The 20,408-nt window shown below is 43.0% G+C and overlaps 1 protein-coding gene across 3 annotated transcripts in view; it reads right to left on the bottom strand.

The window, feature by feature from the left end:
- Positions 1–8,162: 8,162 nt before the first annotated feature.
- The window catches only part of chrm4a (cholinergic receptor, muscarinic 4a), an 80,858-nt gene continuing 68,612 nt past the window's right edge, over positions 8,163–20,408 (bottom strand). For all 3 annotated transcript variants that reach the window (XM_078548879.1, XM_078548880.1, XM_078548881.1), the window contains one exon: positions 8,163–10,425. In XM_078548879.1, coding sequence (XP_078405005.1) covers positions 8,957–10,420 — 1,464 coding nt within the window. In that variant the 5' untranslated portion in view covers positions 10,421–10,425 and the 3' untranslated portion in view covers positions 8,163–8,956. The remainder of the gene's footprint in view (positions 10,426–20,408) is intronic.

Here is a 20,408-nt window from a genome sequence, read left to right on the forward strand (position 1 = left end):
ACATACACAGTTGGGTGTTGTGGTGGGATTTTTTATGGATGCCAGCACATAAAGGTATGGTCGGGAATGAGACAGCAGATTCGTTGGCTAAAAGTTCTATAAATCACTTGATTCCAGATATTGAGATTTCATTAGGGAAGATGGAAATTAAATCTATTATTAAGGATAAACTGTATGCACTTTGGCAACAAAAGTGGGAAATGGACGAAAAAGGAAGACATTTATATCAGATTCAAAACAATGTGAAGTTATTCAGTAAATTCACTGGGAAGGGATGAGGTGATTATGAGCAGGATTTGGATTGGGCACTGTGGATTAAATAAATGTCTGTATTTAATAGGGAAACATGTTGATGGTTTGTGTTAGGAGTGTGGGGATGGATTCCTGCAATGTTTCATTACACTGTACTAAGTTTGCACCTGAAAGAGGAACTATGCAGTCTAATTTACATCAGAAGGGTGTACAGTGTGATACGGTGGCTAATATTTTAGCAGTTAGATTTGGGTATTGGGATATCCATAAAGTCCTGTTGTCTTTTTTATATTTCACAGGGTTAGTGCATAGGATTTAGGTTTTTTTATTGCATTGTACTCCTTCTTCCAATACAGTAGGTGGAAGTAATACACCAAAGAGGTGTGAATTTGCCAGAAACCAAAAAAAAGGAGGAGAAATGTGGAGCAGGCCATCAGGTTGTACGTGGAGCCAAGGACCCTCTTCAGGAAGAGTTTGTACAAGAGTTCATTTTGCCTGTGAGATATCTGCAGTGGTTCTCATCAGAGACAACTTTACCTAAATTATATATGAGCCTACTATAACCCAGTCCTACCATCATAGTCCCCCTATCACATGTTGGCATTTAGCTTTCCTCCAGAGTGTTCCAGACTCCCACTTTTGAGTCATACTGCAAATCATCTGCAGATCTTCTTCCAATTAAGCTGTACATATGATATCAGTATGAAGCATTCTTTGTTGAGTAGAAAGCTGGGTTCCATTCTACTGTTGGTTATCATAATGCCTCCCTTTGAAAATACTTTCCCTTTCAGACCTTAGCCACCTACTTCTCCTCACTGCTCTCTCAGGGATAGTAGGTTCTGAAGTGGCTGCCTGATGCTTTCCAGCAGGAACCACTGGGGCTGCAGATGACCCTCGTCTCAGTGCAGCTGATGCCCTACAGGGACCCACATCAGGCTGCATCTCATCTACTGCTGCAAGGATAGCTTGGCCCTAATTCCTTTCTAGTACATGTGTATCTGAAGAGGCTGGCAGGAGGGCAAAGTTGTGGCATTGAGAGGCTGCATCATCATGCAAGCGTCTATTTGCTAGGCCACTAGTGCAAGACACTGGCTCTACTTGGACACTGAACAGCAGAAAAACAGACCCAAATGGCACTAATCAGATTATTGAAGGCTTGAGAGAGCAACCTCTCCATTATTAGGCCCAAGCCATCTTTGGTGGCTTTTGCAGCTCAATACCAGAACTTGCAGTTGGACTTAATTCATCTATGGAGGCAGCTAAATGTTTTGGAGATATCAAGTGCATTAGGATCGACTGTGTGTCTCTGAGCACATCTGCCATGCAGTTAATGGACTTTTCCAACTGAAATAAAATCTGCAGCACATTCAAGGATACCATCTCCAATGCTTGCTCATAAGCATGATTCTGCAGAAGCATCCTGCTTATAAATGGTGGACCCACAAGATTAGGACCCCTAGGCTCCTCAGCCACAGGTTGCTGACCCTTCAGTCAGGATTGACCACTTTCTGACCTCCACTATCTTGGTACCTTGTGTTTTGTACACTACCCTCAAATTCACAAACTGAGCTCATGCCATGGATAAGCAGGGGCGGGGTTCCTCCTGAGCAGGTGCTCCTCCCCAGCTTGTTGCTGCAGTGCACCCAGGAGGGGCAGGAGAAGAGGAGGAAGGGGGAGGATGAGCTGTTCAATGGCCATAGCTCTTTCAGAGCCAGGCCTTCATGAATGTATAGAGAGGACAATTTTCATTTGTTTTACAGGAGCCATGAGAAGATGAATTTTATGACCAAGTTGCACTGATATGTCCTATCCCCTTTCCCCTGTAGGCCGACCCATGAGTTCCATAAGGGGCGAGAGTCCAGAGACTGGGGGTATCACAACATGTTCTCTGCTTCTGGCTGTGGGCCACTTACCCCCTTAACAAGAAAGTACACAGTGTGAAAGTTGTCTGCTCACTGACATCCAACTTGGGTGTGAGAAAGTATTCTTTAGCAGGGGTCATAACAGATACAGGAAATGAGCGACTAACTACATGAGTCTCTCACTGTTTCACTCCATGGTCGGAGGTGAGTGACAATGAAGAGGATGTGAATGGTCTTGTAGCTTGTGAAAATTTCAGGTTAGTAGCATATGCTGTTCAGCACAGAGAGAGGCGAGGTGGGTGGAAATAGGAAATGTGCTTATTTCATTGTATTGGTTTGATGTATTATTGCTTTCTCTTAATTTGTTTATTATTGTGTGTTTTTTGGACCTCTGCTGACACTGCCTTTCCTTATTGTATGGGGCACCTCCTTCCATTGGGCCCACATCAGACTTTAGTTTTGCCTCTTTCTTCAGTGCCAATAAATTGGTACTTCCTGTATTTCAGATGATGAAACAACAGAGATAAAAGTATTTGGCGCACAACTGGCTTAAATATCCATTTCCAGATCTGGCTGAACCACATCAAGTGCTATTGGGCCTCAGTGTCCTCTACTAAAACCACTCACCATACCTGGTTTATTCAGGAGTGCAAAGATAACTACGGTTTCTTTTCTCCACCACTAACTGAATCCTTAAGCCCTTCTTCTTGTCCCCCACCTTTGCCATTAAGAATGAGGCTATCTGTAAGCTGCCTCTCCTGCTCCCCCCGCCCCTTTCACATCAAATCTCACTTCTCCAAATGCTCCCCTGACCAAATCTGAAATTGCATCTCTCTCTAGTATCTCTTCCAGCCTTCCTCATACCCTCTAAACTCACCTTGAACACATCCTCTCCCATTCCCACTAAAGAGTTGACATTTTAAGTCTTCCTTGTATGCCCTTGCACACTCGCAAGCCATCCTCCTCCATTGTTCAACTGGGATTGCTCTTGTTTTGGTCCACTCTTGTCCATCTAATCACACCCAGCAATAGCTTTGCTTCCTTTGCTCTTACCATGCAGTAATCTCTGGAGGTGTCCAATGATTTATCCTTGAGTTCTTCCTCTTCCTCACCTGCCTAGTGCTGCTTGGTGATATCTTCCATAGATATTGGGTCAGTTTTCCCACAGATGTTCAAGTTACCCAGCTCTAACTGTCCCACTACCTCTGTTGACCTGCATCTGCATTGTCTGTTTGTCTGACGTACACTCTCAGATGAGTCCAGTTAAAAATTGGTAAGAACAAAGTCATTGTCTTTAAGCACCCATCACAAGGGAGTAACTAGCTAAATCAAGAGGGGCATCAGGGCAGGAGATCTCAGACCCGTGATGTGCTCCTCCTGCAAAATGTGGGAAATGAGGGACGCTTCCAGCGTCCCTGTTGACCATGTGTGCGGAAGGTGTGTCCAAATGAGGCTTCTAGCTAACCAGATTTTGGAGCTGGAGCTGCGGGTGGACTCATTGTGGAGCATCCGCCATGCTAAGCAAGTCGTGGATAGCACGTTTAGCGAGATGGTCACACCACAGGTGAAGATTACACAGGCAGAAGGGGAATGGGTGACCATCAGGAACAGTAAAAGACTCAGGAAATTAGTGCCGGAGTCCCCTGTGGTCATCCCCCTCTCTAACAGATATGCCACTTTGGATACTGTTGAGGGGGATGGCCTCTCAGGGGAAAGCAGCAACAGCCAAGTTCACGGCACCATGGGTGGCTCTGCTGCTCAGAGGGGCAGGAGGAAAACAAGTGGCAGGGCTATGGTGATAAGGGATTCAATAATTAGGTGCACAGACAGACGCTTCTGCGGCCGCAAACGTGAATTAAGGATGGTATGTTGCCTCCCTGGTGCCAGGGTCCGGGATGTCACAGAGCGGCTGCAGGACATTCTGGGGAGGGAAGGTAAGCAGCCAGTGGTTGTGGTACACATTGGTACCAACGACATAGGTAAACTAAGGGATGAGGACCTGCAAGCTCAGTACAGGGAGTTAGGAGATAAATTAAAATGCAGGACCTCAAATGCAGTAATCTCAGGATTACTCCCAGTTCCACGTGCTAGCGAGAGCAGGAATAAGAGGATAGACCAAATGGACACGTGGCTGGAGAGATGGTGTAGTCGGGAGAGGGTCAGATTCTTGAGGCACTGGGACCGGTTCTGGGGAAGGTGGGACCTGTACAAACTGGACGGGCTGCACCCAGGCAGAGCTGGGACCAGTTTCCTGGTGGGGGCTTTTGCTAGTTCTGTTGGGGAGTATTTAAACTAGTGTGGCAGGGGGATGGGATCCCAGGAGTAGGATCAGATAGGTCAGATTCAGATCAGAAAAATGGAGGTAGAACATTAGCTAGGGACGTTGTGATAGACATGGAGTTACAGGAGAAGCAAAGTTTAAGAAGTGTCCAGCAAGGGAAATTGACGGGGTTAAACTGTTTATACTTCAATGCAAAGAGTATTACAAACAAGGCAGATGAGTTAAGGGCACAGATAGACACATGGCAGCAGGATGTCATTGCTATAACGGAGACATGGCTAAAGGAGGGACAAAACTGGCAGCTAAATAACCCTGGTTATAGAGGCTTCAGACACGATTGAGTAGGAGATAAAAAAGGAGGTGGGGGTAGCGCTAATGGTTATAGAATCAATTCCAGTTGTGAGAAGGGATGATATACTAAATAGGTCAACAAACAAGGCTTTATGGATTGAGCTTAGAAATAAAAAAGGGGCAGTCACACTACTGGGAGTATACTACAGACCCCCAAATAGAGAAAGGGAGATAGATGAACAAATATGTAGGCAAATTTCTGCTTGTAAGAACAAGAGGGCCATAATAGTAGGAGACTTCAACTATCCTAATACCAACTGGGATTCAAACAATACAAGGGGCACTGAGGGAGATATAATCATGCAGTGTGTCCAGGAAAATTTTTTCAACCAATTAGTGACAAACCCAATGAGAGGAGATGCAATTCTAGACCTAGTCTTGGGGAACGAAGAAGGGCAAGTGAGTGAAGTGACAGTTGGCGACCATATCGGGGACAGTGATCACAATTCAGTTAGATTTAGCATTACCATGGAAAAGGACAGAGATAAGGCAGGAGTAAAAGTCTTGAACTGGGGGAAGACAAATTTTGCAGAAATGAGAAGGGACTTGGCTGAGGTGGACTGGACAGCACTGCTGGAGGATAAAACAGTGGAAAACCAGTGGGAAGCACTAAAAAGCAAGATCCTAATTGTACAAAGTAGACATGTCCCCTACAAAAATAAGAGTGCTACTACCAAATCTAGAGCTCCCTGGTTGTCTAGAGGAATACGGGGGAAGATCAAACAGAAAAAGAAAGCGTACGATAGACACCAAGAACTAAGCACTGCAGATAGCCTAGGTGAATATAGGAAGTGCAGGGACAAAGTAAAAAAGGAAATAAGGAAACCAAAGAGAGGGCATGAAAAAAGATTAGCAAGTGAAGTTAAAGATAACTCAAAGATGTGTTACCAATACATTAATGCTAAAAGGTTAGTGAAGGAAAAAGTGGGACCTATCAGAGATGAAGATGGAAACGTGTGTAGATGCAGAGGCTGTGGGAAGGGTTCTGAATGAATATTTTGTCTCAGTGTTTACAAAGGAAAGGGAGGACGTAGATATAGTAGTCCAGGAGGAACACTGTGAGATATTGGACGGGATAGTCATAAAGAGAGAGGAAGTACTCGAAGGGTTGAAATCCTTGAAAGTTGATAAGTCGCCAGGGCCAGATGGATTGTTTCCGAGGCTGCTGAAGGAAGTCAGGGAGGAGATAGCAGATGCTCTGAGGATGATTTTCCAATCTTCACTAGATACAGGGGAGGTACCGGAGGACTGGAGAAATGCAAACGTATGTTTAAAAAGGGATCAGAGGAAATGCCAAACAATTATAGGCCAGTTAGTCTTACATCGGTGGTGAGCAAATTAGTAGAATCAATCCTGAGAGATAGGATTAACTGTCATGTGGAAAAGCATGGACTAGTCAGGGATGGTCAGTATGGATTTGTTAAAGGAAGGTCTTGCCTCACAAATTTGATTGAATTCTTTGAGGAAGTGACAAGAAGGGTTGATGAAGGTAGTGCAGTGGATGTTGTGTACATGGATTTTAGCAAGGCATTTGACAAGGTCTCACATGGCAGATTGGTCAGGAAAGTAAAAGCCCATGGGATTCAGGATAATGTGGATAAAAGGTTGGCTTTGTAACAGGAAACAAAGGGTAATGGTCAATGGATGCCCTTGCGAATGGAAAGTTGTCTCAAGTGGTGTTCCACAGGGCTCGGTGTTGGGACCCTTGCTGTTTGTGTTATATATTAACAATTTGGACATGAACGTGGGGAGCACGATTGGGAAATTTGCAGATGACACAAAGATTGGCCGTGTAGTGGATAGTGTAGAGGATAGCCATAATCTCCAAAACGATATAGATGGGTTGGTGGAGTGGGCGATAAAGTGGCAGATGGATTTTAACATAGAGAAGTGTGAGGTCATACATTTAGGGATGTCAAACAGTTACAGGAATTACAAAATAAATGGGAATATACTAAGAGGGGTAGATGAAGTGAGAGATCTTGGCGTCCAAATACACAGGTCCCTGAAGGCAACAGTTCAAGTAGACAAGGTCGTAAAGAAGGCATATGAAATGCTCTCCTTCATTGGCAGAGGTATAGAATATAAAAGTAAGGATATAATGCTGGAATTGTATAAAACACTGATGAGGCCACAACTGGAGTGTTGTGTGCAGTTCTGGTCACCACATTACAGGAAGGACGTAATAGCACTGGAGAGAGTGCAGAGGAGGTTTACAAGAATGTTGCCAGGGTTAGAAATGTGTAGCTACGAGGAGAGATTGGATAGGTTGGGGTTATTTTCCTTGGAACAAAGAAGGCTGACTTGATTGAGGTGTACAAAATTATGAGGGGAATAGATAGAGTGTACAGGATAAAATTGTTTCCCTTGATGGAGAAATATAGAACCCGGGGACATAGATTCAAGATAAGTGGCAGAAGGTGTAGGGGGGACATGAGGAAGAACTTTTTTACGCAGAGGGTAGTGGGTGTCTGGAATTCGCTGCCCAAGTTGGTGGTAGAGGCAGAAACTTTAAACTCTTTTAAAAAGTACCTGGATCTGCACCAAAAGTGCTGTAAGCTGCAGGGCTATGGGCTGGGTGCAGGAAGGTGGGATTAGAAAGGGCACCTGGGTGTCCTCGGGCTGGCATGGACAAGATGGGCCGAATAGCCTCATTCTGTGCTATAACTTTTCTATGCTTCTATGGTTCTATGGTTCTAAACTTTGTACCCTTGCCAACAATTCCACACCCACCCCAGCCCCTATCTCAGGCTGAGCCAGACTGGTTGGATCTTTGGAGTTTGATTTGGGTTTGAGCTGAGTTTATGACCCGATATTCTTTCCACCTCCACAACATTACCTTCATCTGCCCCTGTATCAGTGACTTATCCATGTACTTCTCACCTCTATGCTATACTAATACTTCTCTGGATGACTAATCATCATCATCCCCCTGCAAACTTTACTTCATCCAAAACTAGGCTGCCCGTATGCTATCCCAGTTGGATCAATCCATTATTTTCAACCTCGTTGACATGCATTGGCTCCTGGGAACCCAATCCCTTAAATATAAACTTTTTAGCTTGTGTTTAAATCCTTTCCAATCTTGATAACCTCCTCCTCTCCAACCTTGCCCCAAACCTATTTATTTCCAGCCACCTGTCACTCTCTGTGTCACACACCTTGAGGGAGTCAGATCTCTGAAGTCCAGCATTATAAAGCCTGCTACCTGAACCAAGCCATTCTGGACAGTATCTTCTGTTATTGCCATGTTTTGCTGCTTGGCTGCTCCTGATGAGACAACATCTTGTGACAGGAGTCAACCTATTTCCCAAATACTTGATATCTTCTAGATATTAATACCAGATTGCAATGAAGAAAATGAAATGGTGAAAGTGCCCCATCACACATCCACAAAGCACACTCCAGCATTGGTGAATGTTTTCAATATTTATATTGTAAATAATATTAAAGGATAAAAGTTACACCAGCTATAGCATTATTGGAAAGACTACAAGATGTTCATTATAATATATGCCCTGACCTCAACTCCTCCATTGTTAAACAATTTCATTATAAATAAATAAAGGATATATAATTCTGATAACATACCTTTTGGTGAATCATGTGACTGTCACATTTGGCAGTGACAGCCTCATTGTATCTGCTCACCGTTCCCTGTCAGTACGATATCAGCTTTCACATGGGCTTGTTCACTTGGTCAAGATCACATTACATTATTTAAATAGCTGAGGGGGAAGGAAGGGCTGTAATTTAACCTTGGGGTACAGGTGATGTCGAAAACCTTTTTTGGGATCTGTGATATCACCCGTTAAATGCTGCTCACAGCATTCACTCTGCTATGTCTAGATATCTTACACTTTTACTTCAGTTTTTGTAATTTACAGACTTCTCAACATGTCAAGCATTTGTGCCCTGACACAATTGGAGCTGATGAGCTGAAGCTGGACACAAGGAAAAGCACATTTCTGACTTGGCCTACCACTAGCACCTACACAATATTAGAATGAGTTATGATTTTTTTTCACACTGCCGTGTCTTTGCTTATATGGTATGTACATGCTTTACTTAAGGAAGGGAAAGAGTAGAATTTTAGATTGAAAATACAAGCACAGTGTAAGTCTGGTATCTCAGAAAATACCGCTTTACAACGCATCCATTTTTAAATCCACAGTAAATACAAGTTGCGTACCAAACTCTGGCATTCACTTTATCTTGCATTACTAATATTCTTGTATTTGCACAGTAACAAGTGTTTGAAAGTCTTCTTAAAGGTAATGTTGCAGAGGGCATAACAAGCTGGATTGACAGTGCTGTTGATGTAGCACAGCCAGTACCCAATGACCCAAACAGTCTCAGGGACACAGTTACCACAGAAGGTGCTGATGAGAACCATGACATTGTAAGGAGTCCACGTGAATATAAACGCCAGTAGGATTGCAAAGATTGTCCGCGTGACCTTTTTCTCCCTGGCAGCCACTTGGCGCCGCTTTCGCACCTGGCTTCTCGCAATGTTAGCGAATTTCCTGGCGACAACGCCGGGCTTGTTCGCCACTGTGTTGTTGGTTGCATTTCTAGGCATGATCTCGATGGCTGTGACACATTCATTGCCAGCCTGTTTGGTGACTATCTTGATCCTTGACCATTTGGAGCTCTGCATTTTGGACAGTTTTGGTGCTTGTGCATGCTGTATGACATCGCTTGTGCCTTTCTCTTTAAGATTAGGTGGGACAATGCTGGCTGAACTGGACTCATTTGAGGTCTCCTTCTCCTCACGTTGGCTTAGGGACACATGTTTCGTGGAGAGCTTTTCCTCCATCTTTCCATTTCTCACAGTGTCACTGGAGCAGTCTGTCATTGGCTTGGAAAAATTGTTGTTATTCTGCTGCTTGCTGAAGTGACTCTTGAGGAAGTTGGAAGATCGAGAAGTATTCGCTTTCTGACTTTCAGTCCTATGACTTTTCATTCTACTCCTGCTGGCAAAGGAGACTTGGATGTACAAAACAGTCATGATGACAACTGGCAGATAGAACGCTGCAATGGCTGTGCCAAATGTTACAGCCTTGTTGGAGAAGAACTGAATGTAACATTGTCCTTTTTTCACCTTGCGTTCGCCAACAATGAACTGCCAAAAGAGGATGGCTGGAGCCCACAAGATGAAGGAGAGTATCCAAGCCGCTGCTATCATCAACCCAGCCATTTTGGTGGTCCTTCGAGCTGGATAAGTCAGTGGCTTCGTAACACAGAAGTAACGATCAAAACTGATAATCAACAGGTTCATTACAGAAGCATTGCTCACAACGTAGTCCAAAGCTAGCCACAAGTCACAGACTACAGCTCCCAGAGGCCAATAGCCTTTAATAATGTAGACTGTATACAAGTTCATGGAAAGGACTCCAATGATCAGATCAGCGCAGGCCAAGCTGAATAAAAAGTAATTGTTCACAGTCTGCAATTGCCGATTAACTTTGATGGATAACATAACTAATATATTGCCAACCACTGTCACCAAACTGAGGGATCCAGTCACAACAGCTATAAAGACAATCTCAACAGTCTTATAAGGGCTGGTCCATGTCATTTCAAAAGTTATGTTTGAGTTGTTGGCTCCAGCATTCTCAAATGTGACATTCTCCATTTTCAGCAGAAAATTTTCTCCAAACGTGTTATACATAGAATCTGAAACACAGAGTAAAGCATAATTAGAATGGTAAATACCTGCCCCCTTGCCCACTACCAGTGATCAGCCTTGCACTGCTAGGCCTTCCAGCTTATCATCCCTTCTTTCCTTTTTTTAAGGGTGGTATAGTTGAATGCAAAAACCTACTCTCACTGCTGTGTATCAAATAATGTGTGTTGCAGCTGTATATTGTGGGCTTTTTTCATTGTGTACTTCATCGACATATGTATTACATGCGTTATGTTAAAGGAACAGGTGTTCCATGAGAACATAGGAACAGGAGTAGGCCATTCAGCCCTTCGAGACGGTTCTGCCATTCAATGAGATCATGGCTGATCTGTATCCTAACTCTATCCACCCAGCATGGCACCATATCCCTTAATATTTTTGGTTATCAAAAATCATTCGCTCTCAGAATTAAAATGATTCATTGTGTTAGCATCCATTGCTTTTTGTGGGACAAAGTTCCACAGTTCTACCACTCCATTTTGAATAAGTGTTTCCTAGCTTCACTCCTAAGTGGGTTGGCTCTGAGTTCTTGTCTGGGGCTTCTTAGCAGCAGAGAAAGTTTATACTGTCAATTTTTGCAAAAAATCCTAACAACATCTATTGAATCACCCTTTAATATAGAAATATTCCAGGAAATATAAGCTTAGTTTATGTGATCTGTCCTCTTAATTTAACCATTGGAGCCCAAAATGGATGATCTCACACTTACCTGCGTTGAAATCCAACTGTCACATTTTTGCCTGCCAACTTAATCTATCAATGTCTCTTTGTAATGTTATGCCCCTGTCTACACTGTGTACTATATCACAAATCTCTGTATGATTGGCAAACTTTCATATATGACCCTTGTCATTTCTAAGTCATTAAAAAATATAGTGAATAGTTGAGGTCCTCTAGTTGTGGGACACTAGTCATTTCCTTCCAATTGAAGTGCGTATCCATTAGCTCTACTCTTTGTCTTCTACTGCTTAACCAATCTCCTGTCAGATCAATCATTTACCTTCAATTCCATTAATTTTAATTTTAGTTAACAAAATGGATCTTTATTAAATGCCTTCTGGAAGTCCATGTAAATGACATCCATAGACGTTCCCCTGTCTACTCCTTTAGTTACTTGCTCAAAAAATCAAATTTGATTCATTCGATATAACCTACCCATTACAAATCCAGCTTCATGGAGGCAGCCTCCCAGTGACACTCCAAGGGATAATTAGAACTAGAGGCTCCATGCCACAAAGAAGGGCCAGAGGGCAAGACAGGCTGCCACCATGATTCCAGTGGGCCATTCGGAGGTGCCTGCCTGCCTGGCCCCTCTGACTTGTAATTTTTCACTTACCTGTCAGAGGGTGCCTCCATTGGAAATTGGAATCAAAGATCAACAGGCAAAACTGTAAAGGAACAATGGGCTGTCTTTAAAGAGGAGATAGTTCACGTACAGTTGAGGTACATTCCCACAAAGGGGAAAGGTAGGAAAAAAGAAGCAAGAGCTCGCTGAAAGACAAAATAGAGAGTAAGATAAAGCAGAAAAAGGGTGCATATGGCAGATGTCAGGTTGATAATACAAGTGGGATACAGGTTGAATATAGAAAGTTCAGAGGGGAAGTGGGAAAAGAAGTAAGAGCAGGAAAAAGAAAGTAAGAGGAGAGACTGACAGCTAACGTAAAAGAGAATCCAAAAGTCTTCTACAAGCATATAAATAGTAAAAAAAGAGTGGTAAAAGGAGCAGCAAGGCTGATTAGGGATTGTAAATGGGATTTAAGGATGGAGGCAGAGGGCATGGTTGAGGTACTAAATGAAGACTTGGCACCTGACTTTATCAAGGAGGAAGATGCTGCCAAAGTCTTTGTGAAAGAGAAGGCAGTTGGGACACTGGATGGGGTAAACATTGATAAAGAGGAGGTGTTAGAAAGGCTGGTTATACTTAAAGTTGTTAAGTCACCAAGATCGGATGGGATGCATCTGAGGATTCTGAGGGAAGTGAGGAAATTGTGGAGGCACCTGGCGATAATCTTCCAATCCTCCTTAGATATAGAGGTGATACCAGAGGACTAGAGAACTGCAAATGTTGTACCCCTGTTGAAAAAAGGATGTCATGATAAACTCATCAAACACAGACCATTCTGCTTAACCTCAGTGTTGAGAAAACTTTTAGAAAAGATAATCCAAGACAAAATTAACAGTCATTTGGACAACTGTGGATTAATTAAGGAAAGCTTGCATGCATTTATTATGGGCAAATCATGTTTAATTAATTCGGCTATTTTTTGATGTACAGAGAGGGTTGATGAGGGTAATGCAGTTGATGTGGTATATGTGGATTTCCAAAAGACTTTTGATAAAGTGCCACAAAATAGGCTTTTCAGCAAAATGAAGCCATGGAACAAAATGGACAGTATCAGCATGGAGACAAAGTTGGTCTGAGAGACAAGAAACAGTAATGGTGACTGATTGTTTTTCTGACTAGAGGAAGGTACATAATAGGGTTCCCCAGGAGTCAGCGTTAGGATCACTGTTTTTCCTGATCTACATTAATGACCTAGGTTTGGGTATGCATGACACATTTTTAAATTTGCAGATGACACAAAACTTGGGAGTATTCTGTACACTGAGAAGGATAATAAGAGAGTCTAAGAGGGTTTGGCTGGTGGAATAGGCGGACATGTGGCAGATGGAATTTAATGCAGAGGAGTATGAATTTATACATTTTGGTAGGAAGAATGAAGAAAGGCAATATAAAATAAAGGGAACAATTCTAAAGGGAGTGCAGGAGCAGAGGGACCTAGGGGTATATATGCACAAAATGGCAGAGCAGTGTGAGAAAGTGATTAATAAGGAAAGGAGACCATGGGCTTTATAAATGGAGGCATAATGTCCAATCCTGCGCACCCCAATTTAGGAAGGACATAAAGACATGAGAGGGTGCAGGAAAGACTTATAAGAATGGTTCCAGGGTATGAGGAATTTTAGTAACAAGGATAGATGGAAGAATCTGGGGCTATTTTCTTTCAAGAAGAGAAGGCTGTGAAGGTTTCCCTTTGGCACAACCCTGTTTTTGATCAAACCTCTTTAATTTCTGAATTAATACATTCTGTCACTTTATTGCTGCGAACACAAACCTGCAGCTCCCATTACAGTTTAAGCCCTCTCTTCTTCCTCAATTCTAACCAGAGAGTCTCCACTGATTGCCTTCCCTTCCCTATACCTCTCTTACTTATGTTATAATAGCATCTTTAATCAATAAATATACCCTTCCCCCTCTTCCAGCTTCCCTATCCCTTCTAAAGACCTCATAAATTTGAATATTTAACTCACAGTCATGACCAGCTTGCAGACATGTCACAGTAATAACCAACATGTCAAACTCTCTAAGCTGTGTTTGAGTCTCTAATTCACTCAAAATGATTTCTTATACTCCATTGATTAGTATATAAAATGCTTATTTGGGCAGAACTTGTCTTTCTGTGCTGATCCTATCTTTCTCACGCAGCTTAACATATTTCTGTCACTCCTGCTAAAACTAATTACTTTACTATTCTCTTCACCTGGCACATTAGCATTTGTGACCTGAACTCTGATGCTATCTCTGTTCTTGGCCTTTAAACTTGCCGATTAACCCCACCCCAGGCCATGAATGTTGTTAAACCTATTAAAAATTGTAAGGTACACAAAGCCCCATCTGTCATCTCAGGTGGACATCAAAGGTCCCGTGCCAACATTTCAAAGTTAGTTCTCCAGGGTGTCCTGGCCAATACTTATCGCACACCTAAGATCTAAAAATTGATTTTCTAGTTATTATCACATTGCAATTTGTGGGAGCTTGCTGTGCACAAATTAGCTGCTAAGATTCCTACATTGCAACAGTGACTTCACTTCAAAAGTATTTCTTTGGTGAGAATGTACTTTTAGCCATCCCGTGGTCATGAAATTCTTTATATGAATATAAGTCAGTCTATCAGTCTTTCTTTTTTTATTCTTATCATGGAATCATAGAATGGTTACAGCACAGATATAGCAGTTCAGATAGTCCCACTCCCTTTACCTTTCTCCATAGCCCTGCATATTTTTTTTTCTCTTTTTCTCAATTCCCTTTTGAAAACCCTGATTAAATCTGCCTCCATCACACTTTCAGGGAATGCATTCCTGATCCTAACCACTCACTATGTTAGAAAGCTTTTCCTCATGCCACCTTTGGTTCTTTTGCCAATCACCTTAAACCTGTGTCCTCTGGCTCTTGTCCCTTCTGGCACTGGGAGCAGTTTCTCTCTATCTACTTTGTCTAGACCTCTCATGATTTTGAACACCTTTATCGAATCTCCTCTCAACCCTCTCTTCTCGAAGGAGAACAATTCCAATCTATCCTTGTAACTGAGGTCCCTCACACTGGGACCATTCTCGTAAATCTCTTCTGCGCCCTCTCTAAATGCATAACATCCTTCCTAAAGTACAGTGCCAAGGATTGCACACGATACACCAGTTGATGCCAAAGCAGTGTTTTATAAAGGTTCACCATAACTTCCTTGCTTTTGTACTTTATGCCTCTATTTATAAAACCCAGGATCCCGAATGTCTTTTTGACCACTTTTCAACTTGCCCTGCCACCTTCAACAATCTGAGCACAAGGTCTCTCTGTTCCTGCACCTACCCCACCCCCTTATAATTGTATACTTCATTTTGTATTGCTTCTCCTTGTTCTTCCTATAAATTGTATCAGCTCTCGCTACCTCTGCATTAAAGTTCATCTGCCACATGTCTGCCCATTCCACCAACCTGTCTATGTCCCTTTGAAGTCTATTGCTTTTGCCCTCACAGTCCACAATACCTCTAAGATTTGTATCATCGGCAGATTTTGAAATTATGCCCTGTACACCCAAGTCTAAGTTATTGATATAAGTTAAGAAAAGCAGTGGCCCTACCGGCCTCTGGGGATCCCTGCTATATACTGTTTCCAGCCCATAAAACAACTGTTCACCACTACTCTCCAATTCCAATCACTCAACCAACTTTGTACCCATGTTGCCACTGTCCCTGTTACTCTATGAGCTTCAGCTTTACTGGCAAGTCTGTTACGTAGCACTTCATCAAATGCCTTTTGGAAGTCCATTTATACACATCATCTGCTTACCCTCATCAACCCTCTCTGTTACCTCATCAACAAGTCTGTATTGATTTTCATTATTTAATTCACACTGGTCCAAGTGACTGTTAAATTTGACCCGGATTATTGTTTCTAAAAGCTTTCCCACCACCAGGGTTAAACTGACTGGCCTGTAGTTACTTTGGTTTCTTTCTATTTGTTAGCATTATCCAACAACAATTTTCAGTCACTCTTGTAACCTGTGTCTTGGCAGACAGCAGAAAGGCACACTTTCCCATGCATATACTCAAAAGGTGGGTGTAAGCATAGTGGTAATGTCACTGGACTAGTAATCCAGAAATCCAGGCTAACACTCTGGGGGGCTCAGGTTCAAATCCCACCATGGCAGCTGGTGGGGTTTAAATTCAATTAATAAAACCTGCACTTAAAAAATAGCCTGATTAATACAAGTATGAAACTGTTGTTGATTGCTGTAAAATCCCATCTGGCTTGACTAAAGTGTCCTTACCTGGCCTAGATGTAACTTCTGACCCACAGCAATGTGGTTGACTCTTAACTGCCCTCTGAAATGGCCCAGCAAGCCACTTGGCTTAAGGACAATTAGGGGTGGGTAATAAATGCTGGCCTTGCCAGTAACACCCAGATCCCATGACAGATTAAATTTTTAAAAAAGGCTCAAGATAAAATAACCAGGGAACTGCAATCTCCTCCATCCTCAGTACCCAAAAATGTAGCAAAACAAAACACAACTGGTTCTGGAAATTTGAAATAAAGAAACAGAAAATGCTGGAAATATTCAACAGGTTAGGCAGCATTTGTTGAGAGGGAAAGAGGGTTGGAAGCGGTGTGACTGGGGAAATAGTGGGGGAGCCCCAACGGGACAGCACCATGATGTATTCTGGCTGCCAGGGAAGTTTCTTGAGGGCAGTTTAGGGAAATGATTAATTCCTGCAGAACACATCCAATTAAGATGATTGAGACCCTCAAATAGGAGCGATTTTGTGGCCTTCCTGGCATTTTGACACCAACGAAACAGCCAAACCCCCAAGCGCAGAGTCTGCCAGCTCAGCGGAGGTGTCTCGCTGCGGCAGCCTGTTGGCGGTGGGGTGTAGTGGGTGCAGGGGTGAGGGGTTGTTGGGGGTGGGGGGGGGGGGTGGGGGGCAGGTGGTTGCTGGTGGGCGGAGGGCATTGAAGTCCTTGAGCATGAGATCACAGCTGATTCTGACTGAGCAAAGGGGTTTCCTCTTCAACCCTGCTGGCCTTGATCTTGTTCATTTCCACACTACTGTAGAGGCCAACAAAGGCTTCTCCTTGTTCATGTGCCCTCGCAGTGCCCGACTTGCCACAGCAGTGCCTGCCTCTCCCACTGGGGTTGCCAAGCTTCTAAATCAGCTGGCCCTCTGCTTGGGCTGCAGCATTGAAAGCCTGCCCACCGCCCTTAATTGGAAGGCAAGCTTGAATTAGGATACCACCTCAAGAAAGTCAGCTGAGCGCTGGCCTCACTGCCAGGACACCATTTGGCCCAGAATAATGAAGTCCATGGGAAAATCCAGCCAAACGTTTCAGATCAATAACCTTTCAAAGGACTGGAAATTGTTAGATATTTAACAGGTTTTAAACAAGAAATGAGGCATTGAAAGGAGTAAAGAACAAAAGGGAAGGTCTATGATAGGATAGAAGGCAGGAGACACTAAATGACAAAAGAGATGATGGTGCAAGGCAAAAGTGGGTGGTAATGGGTGAAGTAAAGAAGCAAAAGATGGGTCCACAGGAAGTGTGAATGTGAAACACAGAATTATCAACAACAGCTGCTGGCTGAAAAATACGGGAGCGGTGGTTGTGATCTGAAATTGTTAAACTCACTGTTGAGTTGGGATGAGTGTGAAGTACCTAATTGGAAGTTGAGGTGCTCGTTCTCGCTGAGCTGCACTGGAACAGTATCGGAGGCTAAGGTCAGGAAGATCAAGGTGGATGTTGGGCAAAGAATTAAAATGACAGGCGGCTGGAAGCTCAGGGTCACACTTGCTGACCAAATGGAATTGTCCCACAAACCGATAACCCAATCTGCATTTGGTCTCCCAATGTAGAGCAGACCGCAACATGAGCAGACAATACAGCATACTAAATTGAAAGGAGTACAAGTAAATCAGTGTTTTACCTGGAAAGATTGTTTGGAGCTCTGAATGGTAGGAAGGGTGGAGGTGAAAGGGCAAGTGTTGCATCTCCTGCAAGTGTTGCATGTGAAGGTAGCTGGGGTGTGACTCTGATCAGGCTTGGAAGAGTGGGTCAGGGTATCACAAATGGAACGATCTCTTCGGAATGCTGAAGCAGGGTGGGAGGGAAAGGTGTGTTTGATGGTGAAGTTATGATGGAGGTGGCAGAAATGGTGGAGGATGACCTGCTAAATATGGAGGGAAAGAAAGGAATAAAGGGGGAATAATAAGCAACAATGAAAGACAGAACTGCATTCATCGATTGTAATTCATGATCCAATGAAGTACTTCTTGAAGTGAAATCACTGTTGTCATGTATCAAACGCAGTAAACAATTTGTGCAAAGCAAGAGCTCAAAAACAGCAACTTGAGAATGACTAGATAAGCTATATTTAAGATAGATATTGACCAGGGCAATTTTCCTACTCTTCTTCAAAATAGTGGCACAGGATCTTTGATGTCCACCTGAGGGCAGACTGGAGGGGTAATGGCTATGTGCCTTAGAATTTTAAAAGAGTTTATCAACATTAATGAGGTGAGGAGGACTCGATCAGCTGTTTTAAAGATTGTTTTTTAAAAAGAGGTAAGAGCAGAGTTCAGGTCACAAACAGCAATATAAATACTCCAGGTGAAGCGAATATGAAAGTAGTTCAAGCAGCTACAGTAGGAGTGACAGATAATGGGAGACTTTAACTGTCATATTGATTGGGAAGTGCAGAGTAGTTTAAGTTTTAAGTATACTGAATTTCTTGAGTATATTCAAGGTAACTTTCTGGAGCAACATGTTCCAGATGTTACATTAAAACAAGGAAGGATAATTAGATCAGAGGTTATAAATTGAAACAAATGAAAAACAAACTCAGAATAAATAGCAGAGAAATGTTTTCACACAAATGTTCATAAGTGTCTCGAAGAGCATATTGAGCAGGGTAATTAAGAGGTGGATTTAGGGACATTCAGAATACAGTCCGATGCTCAGCTGGGAGGGGTGGAATGCTTAGGCATGAGCTTCAGCGGATCAAACAGCTTTGTAGTCTTAACACTTATGTTGTGTAACTTGCCCGAACTAATGGGATAAAATTGTTCCCCTCTACTTGTCAGGAACTGCAGTTGGACTCTTCCTCTCCAACAAAGGGATACGGCAGACTGATTTGGATTAATGGGAGGTCCTGAGAGTGCCAGTGGTACAAACATAAGAAAAATGACAGACTAGATAAGTCCCCTGGCCCATTGAGCCTGCCCCACACAATAGTGACACCCTTGTGCATCACAGTACGTACATTCCTCTCATGTAAGCTATGTGATCCAAACCAAAAAATAATGACGATTTCTGGCTTTTGCATGATAGATACAGGTGCTTCTCTCTGCACTGCTGCCTTCTCCCTCCGGGAGGAGAACACCAAGCAGAGACAGACAATAGAGGATGTAAGCTGTCAATCCACATTTTAACCAGGAAGCTTTTCTATCACAACATGCTTTAGGAAAGAGCAGGTCCAATTCCCCAAGGTCTGTCACCAGGTGGATATTAGCCCAGAATCTAGGCAAAAATGGAAGGACTTCACACTAAATTAAAATGACTAAAACCTGGAAACGTCTTCCAGCTTCTAGCAACCTATGCACTTTTATGACTGGATAACATATGGCCTATCCACACTCTTGTTTCCTGCCAAATAGAATCATAATGCACCTTGCTGGTCGGCCAGCCAAGCAATTCAGACTAACTTTATCTGAAGCAGGATTTGATTTGTCTGCTTAAACAAATCTGGCACACTTGATCTCCAACTCCACTCAGCCATTTGTGCAATCTGTGCCTCTTTTAACCACCATCGCATTTTTCCCATCAGGAGAACTGACAGCTGCCCGGTGCCTCCTGTGTTCATGCCTGGATTATTAGTAATGGGGAAAATTTCTTTAATTCTTAAAGTATCTGATTGGATCATATGGGAAAGTTCCTTTAGCGGGCTATCATCCATTCCTTGGACTTTGTAAAAAATACACATTATTGTCGTGAACCCCCCCAGTCAATACAGGTGAATAGTCCACTCCAATTTTTTTAATCAATTCTGCGAACTTTATTGAAATCCTGCCACAGTACTGAACCAACTCTTATTAAGGTCACAAATGTCATTCTATGTGCTAGAGACAAAGGTAAACTACCCCTCCTTGTCCTCCTCAAACTGTCTGCAGCCTTTTATATGGTTGACTACATTATCCTCCTCCAACACCTCTCCACTGTTGTTCAGTTGGGTAGGACTGCACTTGCCTAGTTCTATTCTTATCTATCTAATCGTAGCCAGAGAATCACTTGCAATGTCTTCTCTTCTTGTTCCTGCACCATTACCCCTGATGCCCCCTAAGGAGCTATCCTTGGCCCCATTCTATTTTGCAGCAACAAGCTAACCCTTGGCAGCATCATCCCAAAACACATCAGTTTCTACATGCAGGCTGACAACACTCAGCTCTACCTCACCACCACTCTTATCAACCCCTCCACTGTCTCCAGATTGTCACTCTGCTTGCCCAACATTCAGTAGTGCATGAACAGAAATTTCTTCCAACTAAATATTAGGAAGGCGGAAACCATAGTCTTTGGTCTCCACCACATAATCTGTTCCCTACCCACTGACTCCAACCTTCTCCATGCCTACTATCTGATGCTGAACCA

The sequence above is a fragment of the Cetorhinus maximus genome, chromosome 9 (genome assembly GCF_964194155.1).
Source record: "Cetorhinus maximus chromosome 9, sCetMax3.hap1.1, whole genome shotgun sequence".
NCBI classification, from domain to species: Eukaryota; Metazoa; Chordata; class Chondrichthyes; order Lamniformes; family Cetorhinidae; genus Cetorhinus; species Cetorhinus maximus.